The 14,584-nt window shown below is 37.9% G+C and overlaps 1 protein-coding gene across 1 annotated transcript; it reads left to right on the forward strand.

The window, feature by feature from the left end:
* The first annotated feature begins 7,098 nt into the window (after positions 1 to 7,098).
* LOC111224936 lies at positions 7,099 to 11,405 on the forward strand. The gene is made up of 4 exons (XM_022749639.1): positions 7,099 to 7,370; positions 7,907 to 7,978; positions 9,870 to 10,127; positions 10,732 to 11,405. The coding sequence occupies exons 1-4, from the start codon at positions 7,251 to 7,253 to the stop codon at positions 10,882 to 10,884; spliced, it is 603 nt and encodes a 200-aa protein (XP_022605360.1). The 5' UTR covers positions 7,099 to 7,250; the 3' UTR covers positions 10,885 to 11,405.
* Positions 11,406 to 14,584: the final 3,179 nt, after the last annotated feature.

The following is a 14,584-nucleotide window of genomic DNA, read 5'->3' on the forward strand; positions in this document are numbered from 1 at the left end:
TCAGTCTTATGGCTCAGGCCTTCCAGTTGTTCCAAGAGTTAAAACCATCGCAGGTTGTTGTGGTCCCAGCTGCTGGAACACCTCACCAGATTGTGTTAGATGAGGTCCAACATTAACAGCGTTTAGAAGCAGACTGAAAACCTTTAGTTTTCCAGTGCATTTGATTGATTTTATTGTGGTGGATTGATTTCATGTGTTTGACATGTTTTTGTTTGGTTTTGTTTTTAATGTGAAGCACAATGAATTTCTTCCTGGAAAGAAATGTGGGAAGATATATAAAGGGGAAGAATGTATATTGTAGATAATGGTGTTATTTAATGTGTTATTTTACACAGCCTCATATTTTTTATACCTTTTATTCATATGTCATCTGTGGAAACTTTCAAATTGATCTCTATTCATATTTAACCATGCAATGTTTCTCTGTTCCGTTTGTGTTCTTCTCTTGTAACTTACTTCTTCTTATCTTATTCTTGGTGTACATGACAATAAAGCTTTTAATCAAATCTAATCTAATCTAATTTAATTTAAAGGATGTAATTAGTCACAATATCTCAGTCAGTGGCTAGCTTGAGATACCCTCCTAAAAATGCATAAAAGTAAACTACAACAATCTGTCATCATCATATCTATAATAAAGTACAGTTATTTATAATTTTTTTATTCTATTTTATGTTATGTTTCTGTTCTTTTGTATTAAATATTAAAAAGACAGGTAATGTAGAGGATATACACATCATGTTAAAAAAAAAACAAATTAACGATACATGTCTCAAAACAAAACAAACAAGCAAACAAACAAAAAAAATATAATTTTAAACATATATGACTCTCCATATAAATATGGGGAGTCATTCTCAACATTGAGGTCACGTCAGTAGTAAATATTTTAATCATAAGGTTTAACTTTTCCTAGAGCTTTCAAAGGTTTTCCATGGCCTTCTTCAGCAGAAGAAACTTGCTCAGGTTCTTATGTTTAGCTGAAAATGTAAAAGTTGCCCAATAATAAAATATCTAGTATTTTACATAACAAACAGACAAATCAGAAAACAAATGAACAAAACAGAAAATTGAAAATATGAAATACATTGTTTGTTGTGTTTTCTGTTGTATGATTCTTTTTTTATTTGTCTTATGAGATGTTGTGATTTTGCTTTTATTTCTTAAATGTGGTTTGTTTTTTCAAGTTTCGGAGGTAACGTGTATTTCTGAAAACTTACCACAAGAGATGATTAAGTTTTGATCTCGAGATAACAAAACTGAAAAAGTAACTATTATTGATCACAGCTTCTGTACCTTATTGAAGTTACCTTAAATCTTTATCTGAACTTAACAACATATATACCTGTAACACATTTTTTTAATGGATTTATATAATAATATGTAAATGACACAGTTTTTGATTTAGGTGTTGTGTGATGTGTGAAGGGGTTTCCCCTCACACTCAGTGAGAAGATGGGACTTTTCTGACTCAGAGGAGAGACAAGGTGACTTCTGCTGAAGAAAAAAGTCTAGTTTAGAAAAACTGAATCATCCTCCTTGAAGATGAACATGGTCAGTGTGGAATTTAGAAAATCTATTTGTCTTTCCCCTTTGAGTCAAAATGCATTCCTCCCCACTTCACACCTGGCAACCAAAAAATTAAAAAGAAAATCATGTTTAGTCCAATAAGTCAAAACACCATTTCCCAAAAGTGACATCCAGAGTAACTGTGCATGTGTGTGACATCATTTATGTTTTTGTTTCTAAAATAGACTCAGTAGTTTCCTAAAACATCTGTTCACTGTAAATTTATATCAAACAAACAGGAATCCACAATTGGTGCTCTAGTGAGTATTTGGGGCAACAGGACGATGTGATGCTACAGTGTGGGACAATGAAGCCAAGGGCGTAATATCTACTGGGGATTGCGCTTACAAACACCATAGCAACACAAACAGAAGTTGATCAGTACCCTGTGTATGAGTGATAAGTATATAAGACTGCTATTATTATGCCTTCACTTGTTGATGTACGAAGTTGCCATCTTGGATTTTGAAGTTGGGGTTGGTGAGGTTCTTCCGACTTTCCGAGATGGAAATCCAACTTCAGAGGAGGTTCCCGTTAAAATTTACAACTGGGAACTCGGAAATTATATGTGTGCCTCCACCGAACCAAGTGTACTAATTACTCAAAAAAGTATGAGCTTGAACTTGTATTGAAGCATTGACAATATTTTGTGGGGTCTCAGTTCCCTCTTTCAAGCAATTACGTGGGTTCTCAGCAGAACCAACATTGCTGCTTCTTTTACACTATGTTTAACCGTAGAGTGAAGTGTAGACAGTTGCAGGAAGAATTGTATTGCAATGGAAATAGTTTTAGTTAGTTAGTTAGTTAGTTAGTTAGTTAGTTAGTTACTAAATCACAAAAATCTCATGTTTACTTACATGTGCAATATCTAACATTCTCAGTCAAAGTTCATAATCAAAAAGGGAGATTATTTTGAAGTTGATGATCAGGAAGCCTAACAGACCTTCAGAAATTCAGCAGAAATTAAGTCAAAGATCATTCAAGTTCATGCTGATATCTGCAAAGAAACGTCTGTTAATTCCTCAAAACAGAAACAAACTCTACCTGTGAAACCTCTTCCTGTTTGTGAGTGAATAGGGGATGCCCATGTGCTGCACATATATTCTTTAACACCTGAACGTCAAAAACAACTCTACTCATCTCTCTTCCTGTTTCCTGCGTTTCTTTCATGCTGAGCTCAGCACTTGATGTGACTTCCCCTCTGAGCTCAGCCCTGAATCCAGCTATGTTTCTGCAGCATTCCTGAAAGAGTGAATGATGATGATAGGTAATGGAGAAACGTTACTTAACACTAAACCTAATAAGCAGACTTTTGCATGTGAAATGCACTGGATCTGCAAGTCCAGTAACCTCAAGAACGACACTCAGTTTTGTTTTTTAGGCTGTGACTGAGTTGCGTTGCTCAGATGAGTCTTGCTGGCACAGCTTATATGCAAATCATAATTGATGGCAGCTCTGTGTCTCACAAACAATTGCTGCTTGCAAATTGGAGATAAATTTGTTAGGCTTTCACACACCCATGGGTCACAAGTCAGTAGTTTGTTTTGAATGTGAAACATTGAATCCACAAACATCTGTGTTGCACAGTGGATTATGCAAAGTAACTGGGAAATGCCAGGGTAAAAAAAAGTCTGATTTAATTGTATGGTTGAATAGAGCTGGTCAGCACAGCTTTTTATCAACCAATGACATTTAAGTTAAACTGTGTGCACACTAAATTGTTTCATTTCAAGCAATTTCATTGAAACTTAGCATATTGAAGTTGTTTGCTGTAATTATTAAGAAAAAAAAAATAGACTAGGTTTTAACTAGAATCCCCACCCGTGGTTGAACCCTTACGCCAACTAGTCAAGTTGCAGGAAATATGTTCACAATCTCCTTCCTGAGTTACAGCATTGAATAATGGCCATAAGTGATTTTGCACTTCATCATTTTATCCTATTACATGTTTGTTGCATATAAGTTGATCTTTGACCTTTAATGTCCAAAATGTAATCTGTTTTTGAGTCAAGTTGAAATGTGTACCAGATCTAATGAGATTTCCTCCAGACATTCCTGATATATGGCATTCACAAAAATGTGAGGTCACCGTGACCTTGAACCTTTTTTCAATCTCCAAAATTGAATCATTTCATCTTTGAGTCCAAGTGAAGGTTTGTGCAGAATCTTAAGAAATTCCCCCGGATGGTCAATGTGTTCTGTGAGGTCACAGTGACAATCACCTTTGACATTTCAGCTCTAAAATCTTTGAATTCGAGTGAACTTTTTTACAAAATTTGAAGAAATTCCCTCAAAGCGTTCCTGAGATATCGCCTTCACAAGGATCGGATGTTCAGACGGACGAACAACCAATAGCATTTGGCTGTTGCTGCTGCAGAGGCATGAAAAAAGGCCAAAATAAAGTAGATGTCACTGGTCAGATGGTTGAATTTATCCACTTCATTCCCATTTAGCTCATGTGCATCAGTTCAGCTTCTTTTCATTTACAATAAAACATTTTCTCTGAAGCTCTGATGCTCATCTGGTTTTCACTTTGCTTTTTCTTGCTTTTCTTTGATGCAACTTCCTGAAGGTTTTTTCCAATCTCCTGTTTACTCTGCTGATATTTTCAGTGGTACTTCTGCTCAGGAACACATTTCTATTAGTTTTTATATAATTATCTAAGTGTTTGTGTATGTTCATTTCACTATTTTTCTGTGGACCAAGACTCTTACTGTACTTGTGGGGTCCACAAAGCTGTCGGACCCCACATGTTTAAATGGCTGTTTGAGGGTTAAGACTCGGTTTTAGGGTTCAGGTTAGAATCAGGTCTAGGTTAGGGTAAGGGTCAGGCATGCAGATGTAATGGTAAAGGTTGGATAAAGGGTTAGGGAATGTATAATATCAATAATGGGTCCCCACCAATATAGCAAGACAAGGATGTATGTGTGCCCGTACATATATAAAAATAGGTGTGTAGCTGACAAGAAAAGCCCTGTAATATGTCAGTTTCCTTTAAACTGAATCAGACACTCCTAACTCGTTGCATTACTCAGTAGAATGACCTCACACCTTCTGGGGATAACTGCTTCATGACATACTGTAATTTCCTGTCCTCATCTTGCCTGTCAGTCTCTGGTTACACCATATTATGCAATATTACCCAGAATACTATGCAAAAACTTAACCGTTGTTCCTTGTTGATATTTTAATAATTTGACTTTAATACTATTAAAAGTGCAAACTGTTACCGTATAATTTAATATAATATCATCAACATACAACCGTTCATCCATTACCCTCAGCTCATAGTTGATCTGTTTATCTGTTATTTATGTTTGTCCATGTATTACAAGTGTTCATCCAGTACTTTTAACCAACATATGGCTTCATCTGCTCAGTAGATTACAGAATTTATTTGGCGATAGAGGCCATTGAAGACAGTATTTTTATTATTTGATGTGCAGCTGGCAGCCATGTTATAAACAGCTGCTTGTGTTTCACTCTCAAACCTTTCAGTCAACACCACATTAAAATCGGCACAGTCATGTCGTCTTGTTAGATGGCTAACCACAGTAACCAGCGCTGTCTTTATTATGAAAACATGCGATTAGCACACTTGCTAACCTAAGCCGTGCCCCCACCTCTGGGATAACTTTTGCTCCACTGTGAGTTGTTGAAAATCTGAAACGTATAAAATAAGGACAGTTTTAGCTCCTGCAGAAATAATTTTCACCTAAGAAAACCATATCAAAGAGAACGTCCACCATGTAAAATACCAAACCCACATCCAGTTTCATTGGAGTCTTTTCATATAAATCTTCAATATTTACATGTTTCCACCAGCTCAGGTCATAGACAACAACTAAATAACAATATCACCAGGTGACTTTGGTCCCAAACAAGTAATGAGGAGCTGCACTGAGTACTGCTGTAATTTCCTACAGTTAAACGAAGACAGAACTGAGATAAGGTTTTTGTAGCCAGAGAAGAACAATTTAAAAGTCAGTGCTCAGCTTCCGTCACTAACTGAAGACCACAAACCAACCCAGAAATCTAAGTGTGGTCATGGACTCAGACCTAAAGTTTAACATCCACATTAAGACAATTACATTACCCCTTAATGTTGTATCAAGAATTAAAAGACTTATATCTCAGCAGGATTTACATTAAAAAGTCTACTTGTCTCTACTGTCCACTTGATTTGAAAATACTACCGTTGGTTGATAAAGCATGGAATTGTTTCTCATCTGTTGATCTGTTCCGAACTTCTCAGACGATCTGAGACAAGTTCGCTTTCAGTCCAAACTAAACCTGGAAAACCAGCGTTCAGTTTTCATGCCCCACATATCTGAAACAACCTCTCAGAAAACTCGGTCAGTTCTTTTAAATCAGGGATTAAGACTTCTTTCTTTGCTGCTGTGTTTGTCGAGCTGTACTTGGACGGCTTGGTTCATTCACTACTGAACTGTATTTCTGTTCCCCTGGTTTGTTGAGTTTTTATCTTCTCTTTTGAAACCCATTTGTTTTGGGTTGTATTGTTTTGTATATTTTTATATCATCATAGGTCAAATCAAATTATATCAGTGCATCTTGTTGCAAACAGGACTTTTTCATTCATTTTTTATTTTGACAAGACAATATAAAACACTGATTAATGCAGTGATATTGATAAATGATTCACAGGCTGTGGCCCAGCGGTTTCCATTTGAACGCTAGTAGAACCTCCCACTGGCCTCGGATGATGCTACAGTGGTTTCTAGTAGCTTTGATTAAAGTCATCAAACCTTTAGAGTCTCGGTAAAACCACAAATGCAGATATTGTAGATGTATAGTTCAGCCATGTTGGTTTATTTCACCTCAATCCCACTGGAAACCTGCATTAGAGCACCAAATGTGGATTAATCTGCCACCGGTTGAGTGAGCCGCTCGTACTACGAGTCTATTTGACACCTTTAGAAGAAACCAACGAGCTGATGAAAATGGTTGCCAATAGGTTTAATATGCCTCAGTTCCAATTACACCACCACCAGAAACCTTTCCCAATAAAACCACAGGTGCAATAGATTGCTCAGGGGTTCGTAAGGGTTTCCATTACATTCTACTGGATTCTAATGATTTCCGACGCAGGCTGCAGACTACGCATCTCAGATAACGCAGTTTCCAATGGCTTCTACTTGAATCTCAATATGCTCCATTGGGCTCAAGTACAGGCCTCTGTCAGAAACCATTAGAGCTGCCAGTATGACCAGTAAAGATATTAATTCCAATAAATTCACTGGGTGATGTGGATTTGTGCAGCGAGCATGCTTTGTGTCTGACATGCATGAGTGGGAGACCCCTCACCCACTTCTATGAAGTTTGGTGATTTAAAGGAAACTGCACAACCACAGTTTTCACACCTAGATCATCGCTGCATCACATTCTCTCTCTCTCTCCCCTATTCATGTCTGTGTCTCTCTGCCCCTTTGCCTTGCTCTCTCTCTCTGTGATATAAATATAAGCTTTCAACACAAGTCAAACAGTTTGAGCCAACTTCATGGTAAGAGACACACGACTGTCAGTCAGACACATCCACAGTCAGAGAGGTGTTCACTCGTCGCTTGGACAAGGATTGAAAACCAGCGCTCACAATAGGCCGGGACAGGCTTGGGATTCAATCGACGACCAGCGGGAAAGGGTTTATTACAAGAAGAGATACGATGGTTACAACGGCGAGGGCAATGGTCTGTCTGACCCTCTGGTTTTCTGTGTGCCAGGTCAGAGGTTTCCACATCCCTCCAAAGATGAACAAAACCATCCAAGAACTAATGAATCACTATGTGAGTACTTCAGATACCGCTTCTGTAGATATTGCTGATGCTTGTGCTTGTGTGTCAGTCTCTGTGGCACCACAGAGACTGGTGCTCGCTCTCTGTTTCATCCTCTTGATTCTCTCTCACCACAAACACACACACACATGCGCAAACACACCCTTTTTATTCTGCACTTGCTGAGAGTTCAAAGGCCTATTCTGGTGTTTGTGTGTGTGTGTGTGTGTGTGTGTGTGTGTGTGTGTGTGTGTGTATTAATCCATCAACACACACAAAGAGTTTACTGCAACATTATTTATCATTATTATTTAAATCAAATTAATGTAAATTCTATTATAATCATATGGTAATGCAATGAACAGCAGGGCCGATGTATTTGATGATACATTCAGGGAATCATTTTATTATTATTTCATTAATTAAAGCTTTGTGACACATGCCTCTGAACTTTAGCTGTCTGATTGTTCTTGAATTTATCAATGCATGCATGAATGCATTTATGTGAGATGTTAACTAAAAAACGTGTCTCTTTGTCTTTTTTGCAGGACGTTTCAGCTAAGCTGATTTTTAGCGGGAAGCCCATCTTCTCCAAAGAGCCGCTGAATGGCAGAATGGAGGTAAATAAAAGTCCAGTTTAGCTTCTACTCATCCACAAATAGCAACGTAAACTCTCTGTGGTCAGTTTGTGTTAGGTTGTGGTTTTATACACAATTCATCTGCTCTCTGTCTTTTAACCTCATAGTCTCCGCTTTTAAAACATCCAAGGAAATACCTAGAAAACATTGCAGGCAGAGTATGGGCCTCAAAGGCAAAGTTTCCTGTGGGGAGTGTGGGAAGTTCAGGCGTGCCATTTTCTCTGGTGTTGCACAAATCAAAACTCCAACGATGTTCTTAACCACAACCTTAAAGCAACAGTAGTTAGCCCAGTTTGGATTTGTCCTGTGTTAAAGAACACACCTGAAAACAACTGCACAGCTCACTAATGAACACATTGTATTTTCTTCATTCAATCCTTACACAAACAGAAATATAGAAATAAAAACTGTGGATTAAGGGGCAGATGATGCACACTGGGTAGTTTCTACTTAACCAATAAGTTCTGCTGTGCAGCATCTCCAGCCATAGAACAGGTTTCTGGACCCTAAAGGCACCGAACCTGGCAACCTCACTGATAATAAGCTGTGCACAGTCACTATAGTAACAGCATATAAGTTTCCTTAAACTCACATTTAGCGTACGGGTTGATTAACATTTATATGTCTAGGTTGTGTTGAGGTTTTTGTGGGTTACTTTTTTGTTCTGCTGGCTCTGCACTGTGCAACCTTTGTGCAACTTTTCTCAGACTCCACAAAAAACTTTCACTCTTCACCTGCAGTGACACAAAGCCATTTCATTTTGGTTTCATGTAGCAAGTTTCGACTCAGCAGTGTCTAACAGATTAACACCAAGCTGTGCTGCATTGTTTCACTTGGTTGTTTTTGTGAAGTCCTGTGTGGTTTGCGATAGAAAGTCTAGGGAAGATGAGCTCGAGGGACAGCTTGCTAGTTCATATGAAAATAAACATCGAATGAAGATTGAAATTTGCTTCAGATTTACATTTGATGATAGTTTTAGAAACTAAACTTTTTAAAGTAAAATATTGTCAGTCACGATGGACCTACACTCCAAGAAAGTGCCAGGTATTCGGTTGAGTCAGGCCGATTACAGCTGTGTTCTGAGCACTTGGATCAGCTTTGGCCCAGTGTTGGCACTGGAATCAGGAATATGATTGTTATATCGGCCCAAACATGGCCTGGATCTGGCATGGCTGGACATGGGTGTTGTCATTATGAATTTGTATCTAAAGTATTTATGGCAGGGAACAGGTTGTTGTACAGACATTGGTGTTTAGCATAGACTTAACACACACTCCCCTATGGGTTTTCCCATTTTGTTTTTCCCTCACCGCAATAGTGTTTGGTTAAACTTCAGAGGTTTCGAATGTGTTCCAGCCGAAACACCTCATGACTCATCTGAGGTGTTTTAGCAAACAACTAGCAGCAATTAACAAACTGAATTGTGTTGAAAACTCAGTTTCAGAAGGATTGTTCACAGATTGGTCAGTTCTTCTCTAATCAGTCAGACTTTTTTTTTACCTTTGACCTGAGTTCTTGCTTCCAAATGAGCTTCAAACCTGTTGGACATGGCATTTGTGTTTCACTGCCAATGAGTGACATTTCCCTTTAAGGCCTACTCTAAGCTTTATTTAACCTATGTGGGAAACCACAGAGTTTTTCCACTGTGTGAAACATTTTCAATGCACCAAGGCTGGTAATGAGTTTGTCAAGCCAGAGCAGATCAGCTTATTTTTAATTTAAATAACTCTTCCACTGCTTTTATGTTTTATTAATGTGTCTTTTCATATTTAATTTCCTATCTTTTTAAGGCAGGTTTTGGTTTGAAATTAGTTAAAAATCCACCATCAGAAACAATAGTTTACTTGATTACCTCTTCATTTCTCCCTCTCAGACAAAAAGGGTGTTTTTGGGTGGCGTTTTGGAGGCCTATGAAAAGATCATTGGCCAGATGTTGAAGGAGCTGCCTACCCCGAGTCCTCAGACAGTCACCGCTGTCCCCAGCACCAACGCTGACACCAAGTCGCAAGGGGGCGAGGATGTCAGGGTGCAGCTGAGTTACATCCTGAAGAAGGTCCAGGAGCTGAGGAAACACCATTACCAGGAGCAGGACAAGCTCCTGCAGAGACTGCAGGCCCTCAAACACATCAAGGTAGAGACACATAGACTCACAGAGAGAGAGAGCGAGAGAGAGACATGGACTTAATCAATCAGGCTTAATGATCTGGATAGAAATGATACTGTATCAGGTTTAAGGAGGGTTTCTTTAGGGCTTAAGAAAGGCTTATCAAGGATGCCCAGGGCTGATGCATGACTTGAAACCATTCTTAAGGAAGGTTTATGTAGGGCTTCATCCAGGTCTGCTTACAGAGCACTTGACATAAGGCTTGTGGAAGGGTTGTGGAGGGATGGATCTCTTAAAGGCCTTGAAGTAATTTCGGGAAGGTCTTAGGTGGCAAGTAGGGCTTCATAAAGGATTATGTAGGTTTTTGGGGGCTTAAATTTAGGCTTATCAAAGGTTTTTATTGGGCCTATGAAGATCTTATCCAGGCTCAAAGTAAGGCTTTTAAAAAGAGCGTTTTGTTGGGCATATGTAGAGTTTATATTGGAAGTAAAACTTTACTAAAGGTTGTACAGGACTTTTAATGGGTCTATGTGATGTTACTGTTATTGTTACTTTACTAAACTAATTCTACCTATTGGTTATGGTCATTGTGATTAATGTCAAATTTCCCTCTCCGTCTTTCTCTTCCCAGATGGATGACCTCATCATCCAGAACAAAGCGCTGTTTGAGCTGCCGTTTCTGTACGCGGAGGCCAGTTCACTGCCCGACAGCATGAAGATGCAGATGAGGCGGCGGCGGCGTCGGCGGCAAGCACGGAGGGTCAAAACTAGTCAGAGAGCCTGAGATGCGAGGAACCAATGATGGCAAGAAAGCTTAAAGGCAAAAACAACAATAATAGTAGAACAAGGATGTAGGATATTTAATGACAGATTTTAAAATAGATAAAATAACATAACAAAACCAAACAAATATCCAAACTTAAATCAGCGTGCCTATTTTTTTTTTTCTGTTTTAGGAGGTGATTACAGGGATGATTTCATAGATATTTATTATACTGAACCAGCAGCCTAAGCCTAATAAATATTGCAGTTTTGTAAAATGTATGTATTTTTTAGTAGTTCGATGTTCGATACTTGAAAGCAGCATGGTGATTTGATCCAGAGAGCTGATATAATAATGCAATAATAATGCAAATACGGAGTTTCACTCACTTGTAATAATCATGTCAATCAATATCGCCTTGAAACACTTGATTGCTCAATTGTTTTTTATTTGTTTTTGTTAAAAATCTTTTTTATCTATGTAAAACCTGCAGATTTAATGCTCAAAGATCAACCAGATAGAATTAAGATTAACGTCATTCTAATCATTTTTATGGTAAATTACATGTAATTATTTTGTTTTATTTTCATTTTTCAGAAATTATAAAAACAGGTGACAAAAAATAAAGGAAAAGGATCAAGTGCTACAAGGCAAAAAATTTAGAATTCATTTTTTTATTGAGTGAAACTCCTACTTGATGCACTCAGATTGATGGTGGAGAGGTGGGCGGTGCCAGACTGATGAGAAAGTCCTGATTGTTAGAAAAAACACGTGAAATTTATGTTTTCACATGTGAAATATGGCCTTTATGATATTTCACATATCAAAGTTTTCACCTTAGATCTCCAAATATACATAACATACAGCTATACGTTAATTTATCAAATGTGAAATGTTACATTTGCAACTGAAATGTCCAAAACCAACGTGATAAAACCTCTACAAAGCTCCGAAAATTCAGTCTGCCATAAACTGCCTAGCAACAGGATTTAAAGCTGATATCTCTGCCAAAGTTTAAGAGTTGTACATTTTAGACATTTTATAAATTAAGCAGAATTTCTCGTAAACAGGACTGTCACTGCCAGAGCCTGCCACCAACATCTCCATTGTACTGCCTAAGAGAACTGATGATGTTTACAGTACAAAATACACCAGAGTTTATTGCTGATGTACTTAAATGTACCACAAGTCCTCTGAACATTCAGCCCCAGCACTGAAGTACTTCACTGCGGTAAAAATACTGTAATAGAAGTACAATACTCTTCAGGGATTTTTGTATTTTTCTGACATGTAATTTTCTATATTTATTTTCATATTTAAGGTGTTTATTTAATACTGAAAAATGTTGTTATGAGTGATAGTTGATTATTTATTATGTATTTATTGATTGGCACATGCAGACAAATGCACTGAATAAAACAGAATGAACTTCACCTTTTCTATTGTCTGATTCTTGCCATGATTTTTAGGATTCTACTATCTAACTATCTAGTGGCAGTTTGTTATCGATTTTACGTGACTGTTGAACTTTAGGTCAGAGTCCATGATCACAGATTTCTGACTTGGTTTTTGGTTTTTAAAGACAGAGAGTCGACAGTTATTTCAGTTTTGTCGCTATTTAGATGAAGGAATTTAGGGCATTCATTCATTAATCATTAATTTGACAAAACAATGTCACCTAGAAGTCCATTTGGTAGCTGTTCTGGAGCTTTTGATCATGCTACATGATCATCATCAGCCAAGGGACTCTAATTGTTTAATTTTCCACTCATATGACCTCTCATTCTTAAAGCCGACATAGACAAGAGGTCCTTAAATATAATTTAAAGATTGCATAAGAAGTGGAAATTTGAACATCCCACAACTGGCCAGTTCATGTGATATGATTGAAAGTTTCGGAACAGTTACTTGGACCTTGAGTTGAGACTGTTTCGTCGACTGTGTCTAGGGTCAAGAATCAACTTTGAAACTCGGTCACTGATTTGTTTGATTCACAGGACTACAGTCACTCGGCAAACCTAAAATGTACATTTTGGTGTCATCTGCACAAAATATGATCAAGTTGATTTGTGTCATTGACAGTATAAATGTAGAGTTTGTTTTGCTTAATGGAAATATAAAAATATAAGAGGCCCTATGATTGAGCTGTGGGTTACTCCACACATTATTTTGGTCAACTTGGATTGAGTTGTTGAGTACAACAAAGTAACTCCTCTGACAAGAAATGAAGCATATTTCTGCTTACTGTAAATCTTCTTGAGCTTTCATGGTCTTCATCAGTAAAAAGTCCACAAATTTTTGCTGAAACACTTGAATTTCCACTAAGTCGACCTTGTTTTACATTTTTTTTAATCACATATTTCCAAAGTCAATAATGAAACTTCAAACTCAAATTCATTCCTGTCGCGGACATTAGATGCCAGATACATTAAGGCCATGAGAATCCACTTTTCAGACTGTCTTGTGCAAAAGCATTATGAGCTAAATGTATATAGAATGTGTTAGTTATCAACCTAGGGCTTGGGCCCCTTTAAGGAGTCATGAAATCCGAAAGGGGTTATGAAAAGAAAGAAGAAAATAATGTTCTGATACCCACGTTTTTGTATTTTTCTGTAATATTTTAAGTTTATTGTGAAATATTGGTAAGTCTGACCTCTTGGGTCTCGAAACAGTTTTTTAAATCAAAAATCATGTGAGAAGTCACGAGGGGGAATGTGTCTCCATGCAGACTCCTGCACGCACAAACTAGGCTGACAGGCCCTTTTGGCTGGTAAAGACAAACACATGAATACAGGACAGTTAATCTAGCATGTAACTGTAAATACTTCAACACAGAGAACAAGATACTGCAACAAACAAAAATCAGTCACACAAACTGTTGTTATTGTGTGTTGAAGCTCAAAGACCACACTGCCCTGCATGCAGGCAGGGGAGACAGGGTATTTCTGCAGCTACAAAAGCTGCAAAGCCCACCCTCCCTCCAACCCGCAGTTGTCATGTCACTTCCTGTGACATCACTTCTGGTAAATGACAGATAGCTTTCTTTTACAGTAACTGCAGCTTACCCACAGTGCACCCTGCTTTGTGTGAGGCTGCGACTTCTAAGAACCAGAGCTGTGCTTCCCCACAGCAGCTGGGAGATATGCTGCTATGTTTGTGTGTTTGTGTGTGTGTGTCAATAAAAAGTCTTAAAGGGACCTCACAACTGCTATGCACATTGTATAAAAAGGACAAAGACAAATAGTTATATTTTTAATCACTTTTTCAAAGGAGTAGTTAATCCTGGGTTCACCCTTACACCAGGGTGGTGATGTTAAGACATTTCAGGTCAGACCAAAATGTATATTTTATGTAAATCTTATCTTATGTAAGACTTTATGACTCTGGCTGTATGTTTGCGTTTGTTGTCCTGCTGCAGAATGGACCTGGGACCGATCAGACGCCTCCTGATGGTTTCGTGTAATGGGCAAGAATCTAAACATCTAAAGTGTCTAGAATGTTTGCACAGTCCTATGTATAGATCTGTTTTGCAAGAGAGACCAAAAGAAACAGAAAACAGATAAAAGACACAAACAGACAAACAAACAGCATCATAAAATCACAAACCTCTCCCTAACAGTGCAATGGCTCTTTTTTCATTTGTTGCACAATCATTTCTGTCACTTCTCATGTCAACAACTCAGGGCAAAACTATGAATGAATCTGGTAATGTGCTCTGTTA

Source organism: Seriola dumerili, unplaced genomic scaffold (assembly GCF_002260705.1).
Source record: "Seriola dumerili isolate Sdu_G_001 unplaced genomic scaffold, Sdu_1.0 BDQW01000138.1, whole genome shotgun sequence".
In the NCBI taxonomy this organism is placed as follows: domain Eukaryota; kingdom Metazoa; phylum Chordata; class Actinopteri; order Carangiformes; family Carangidae; genus Seriola; species Seriola dumerili.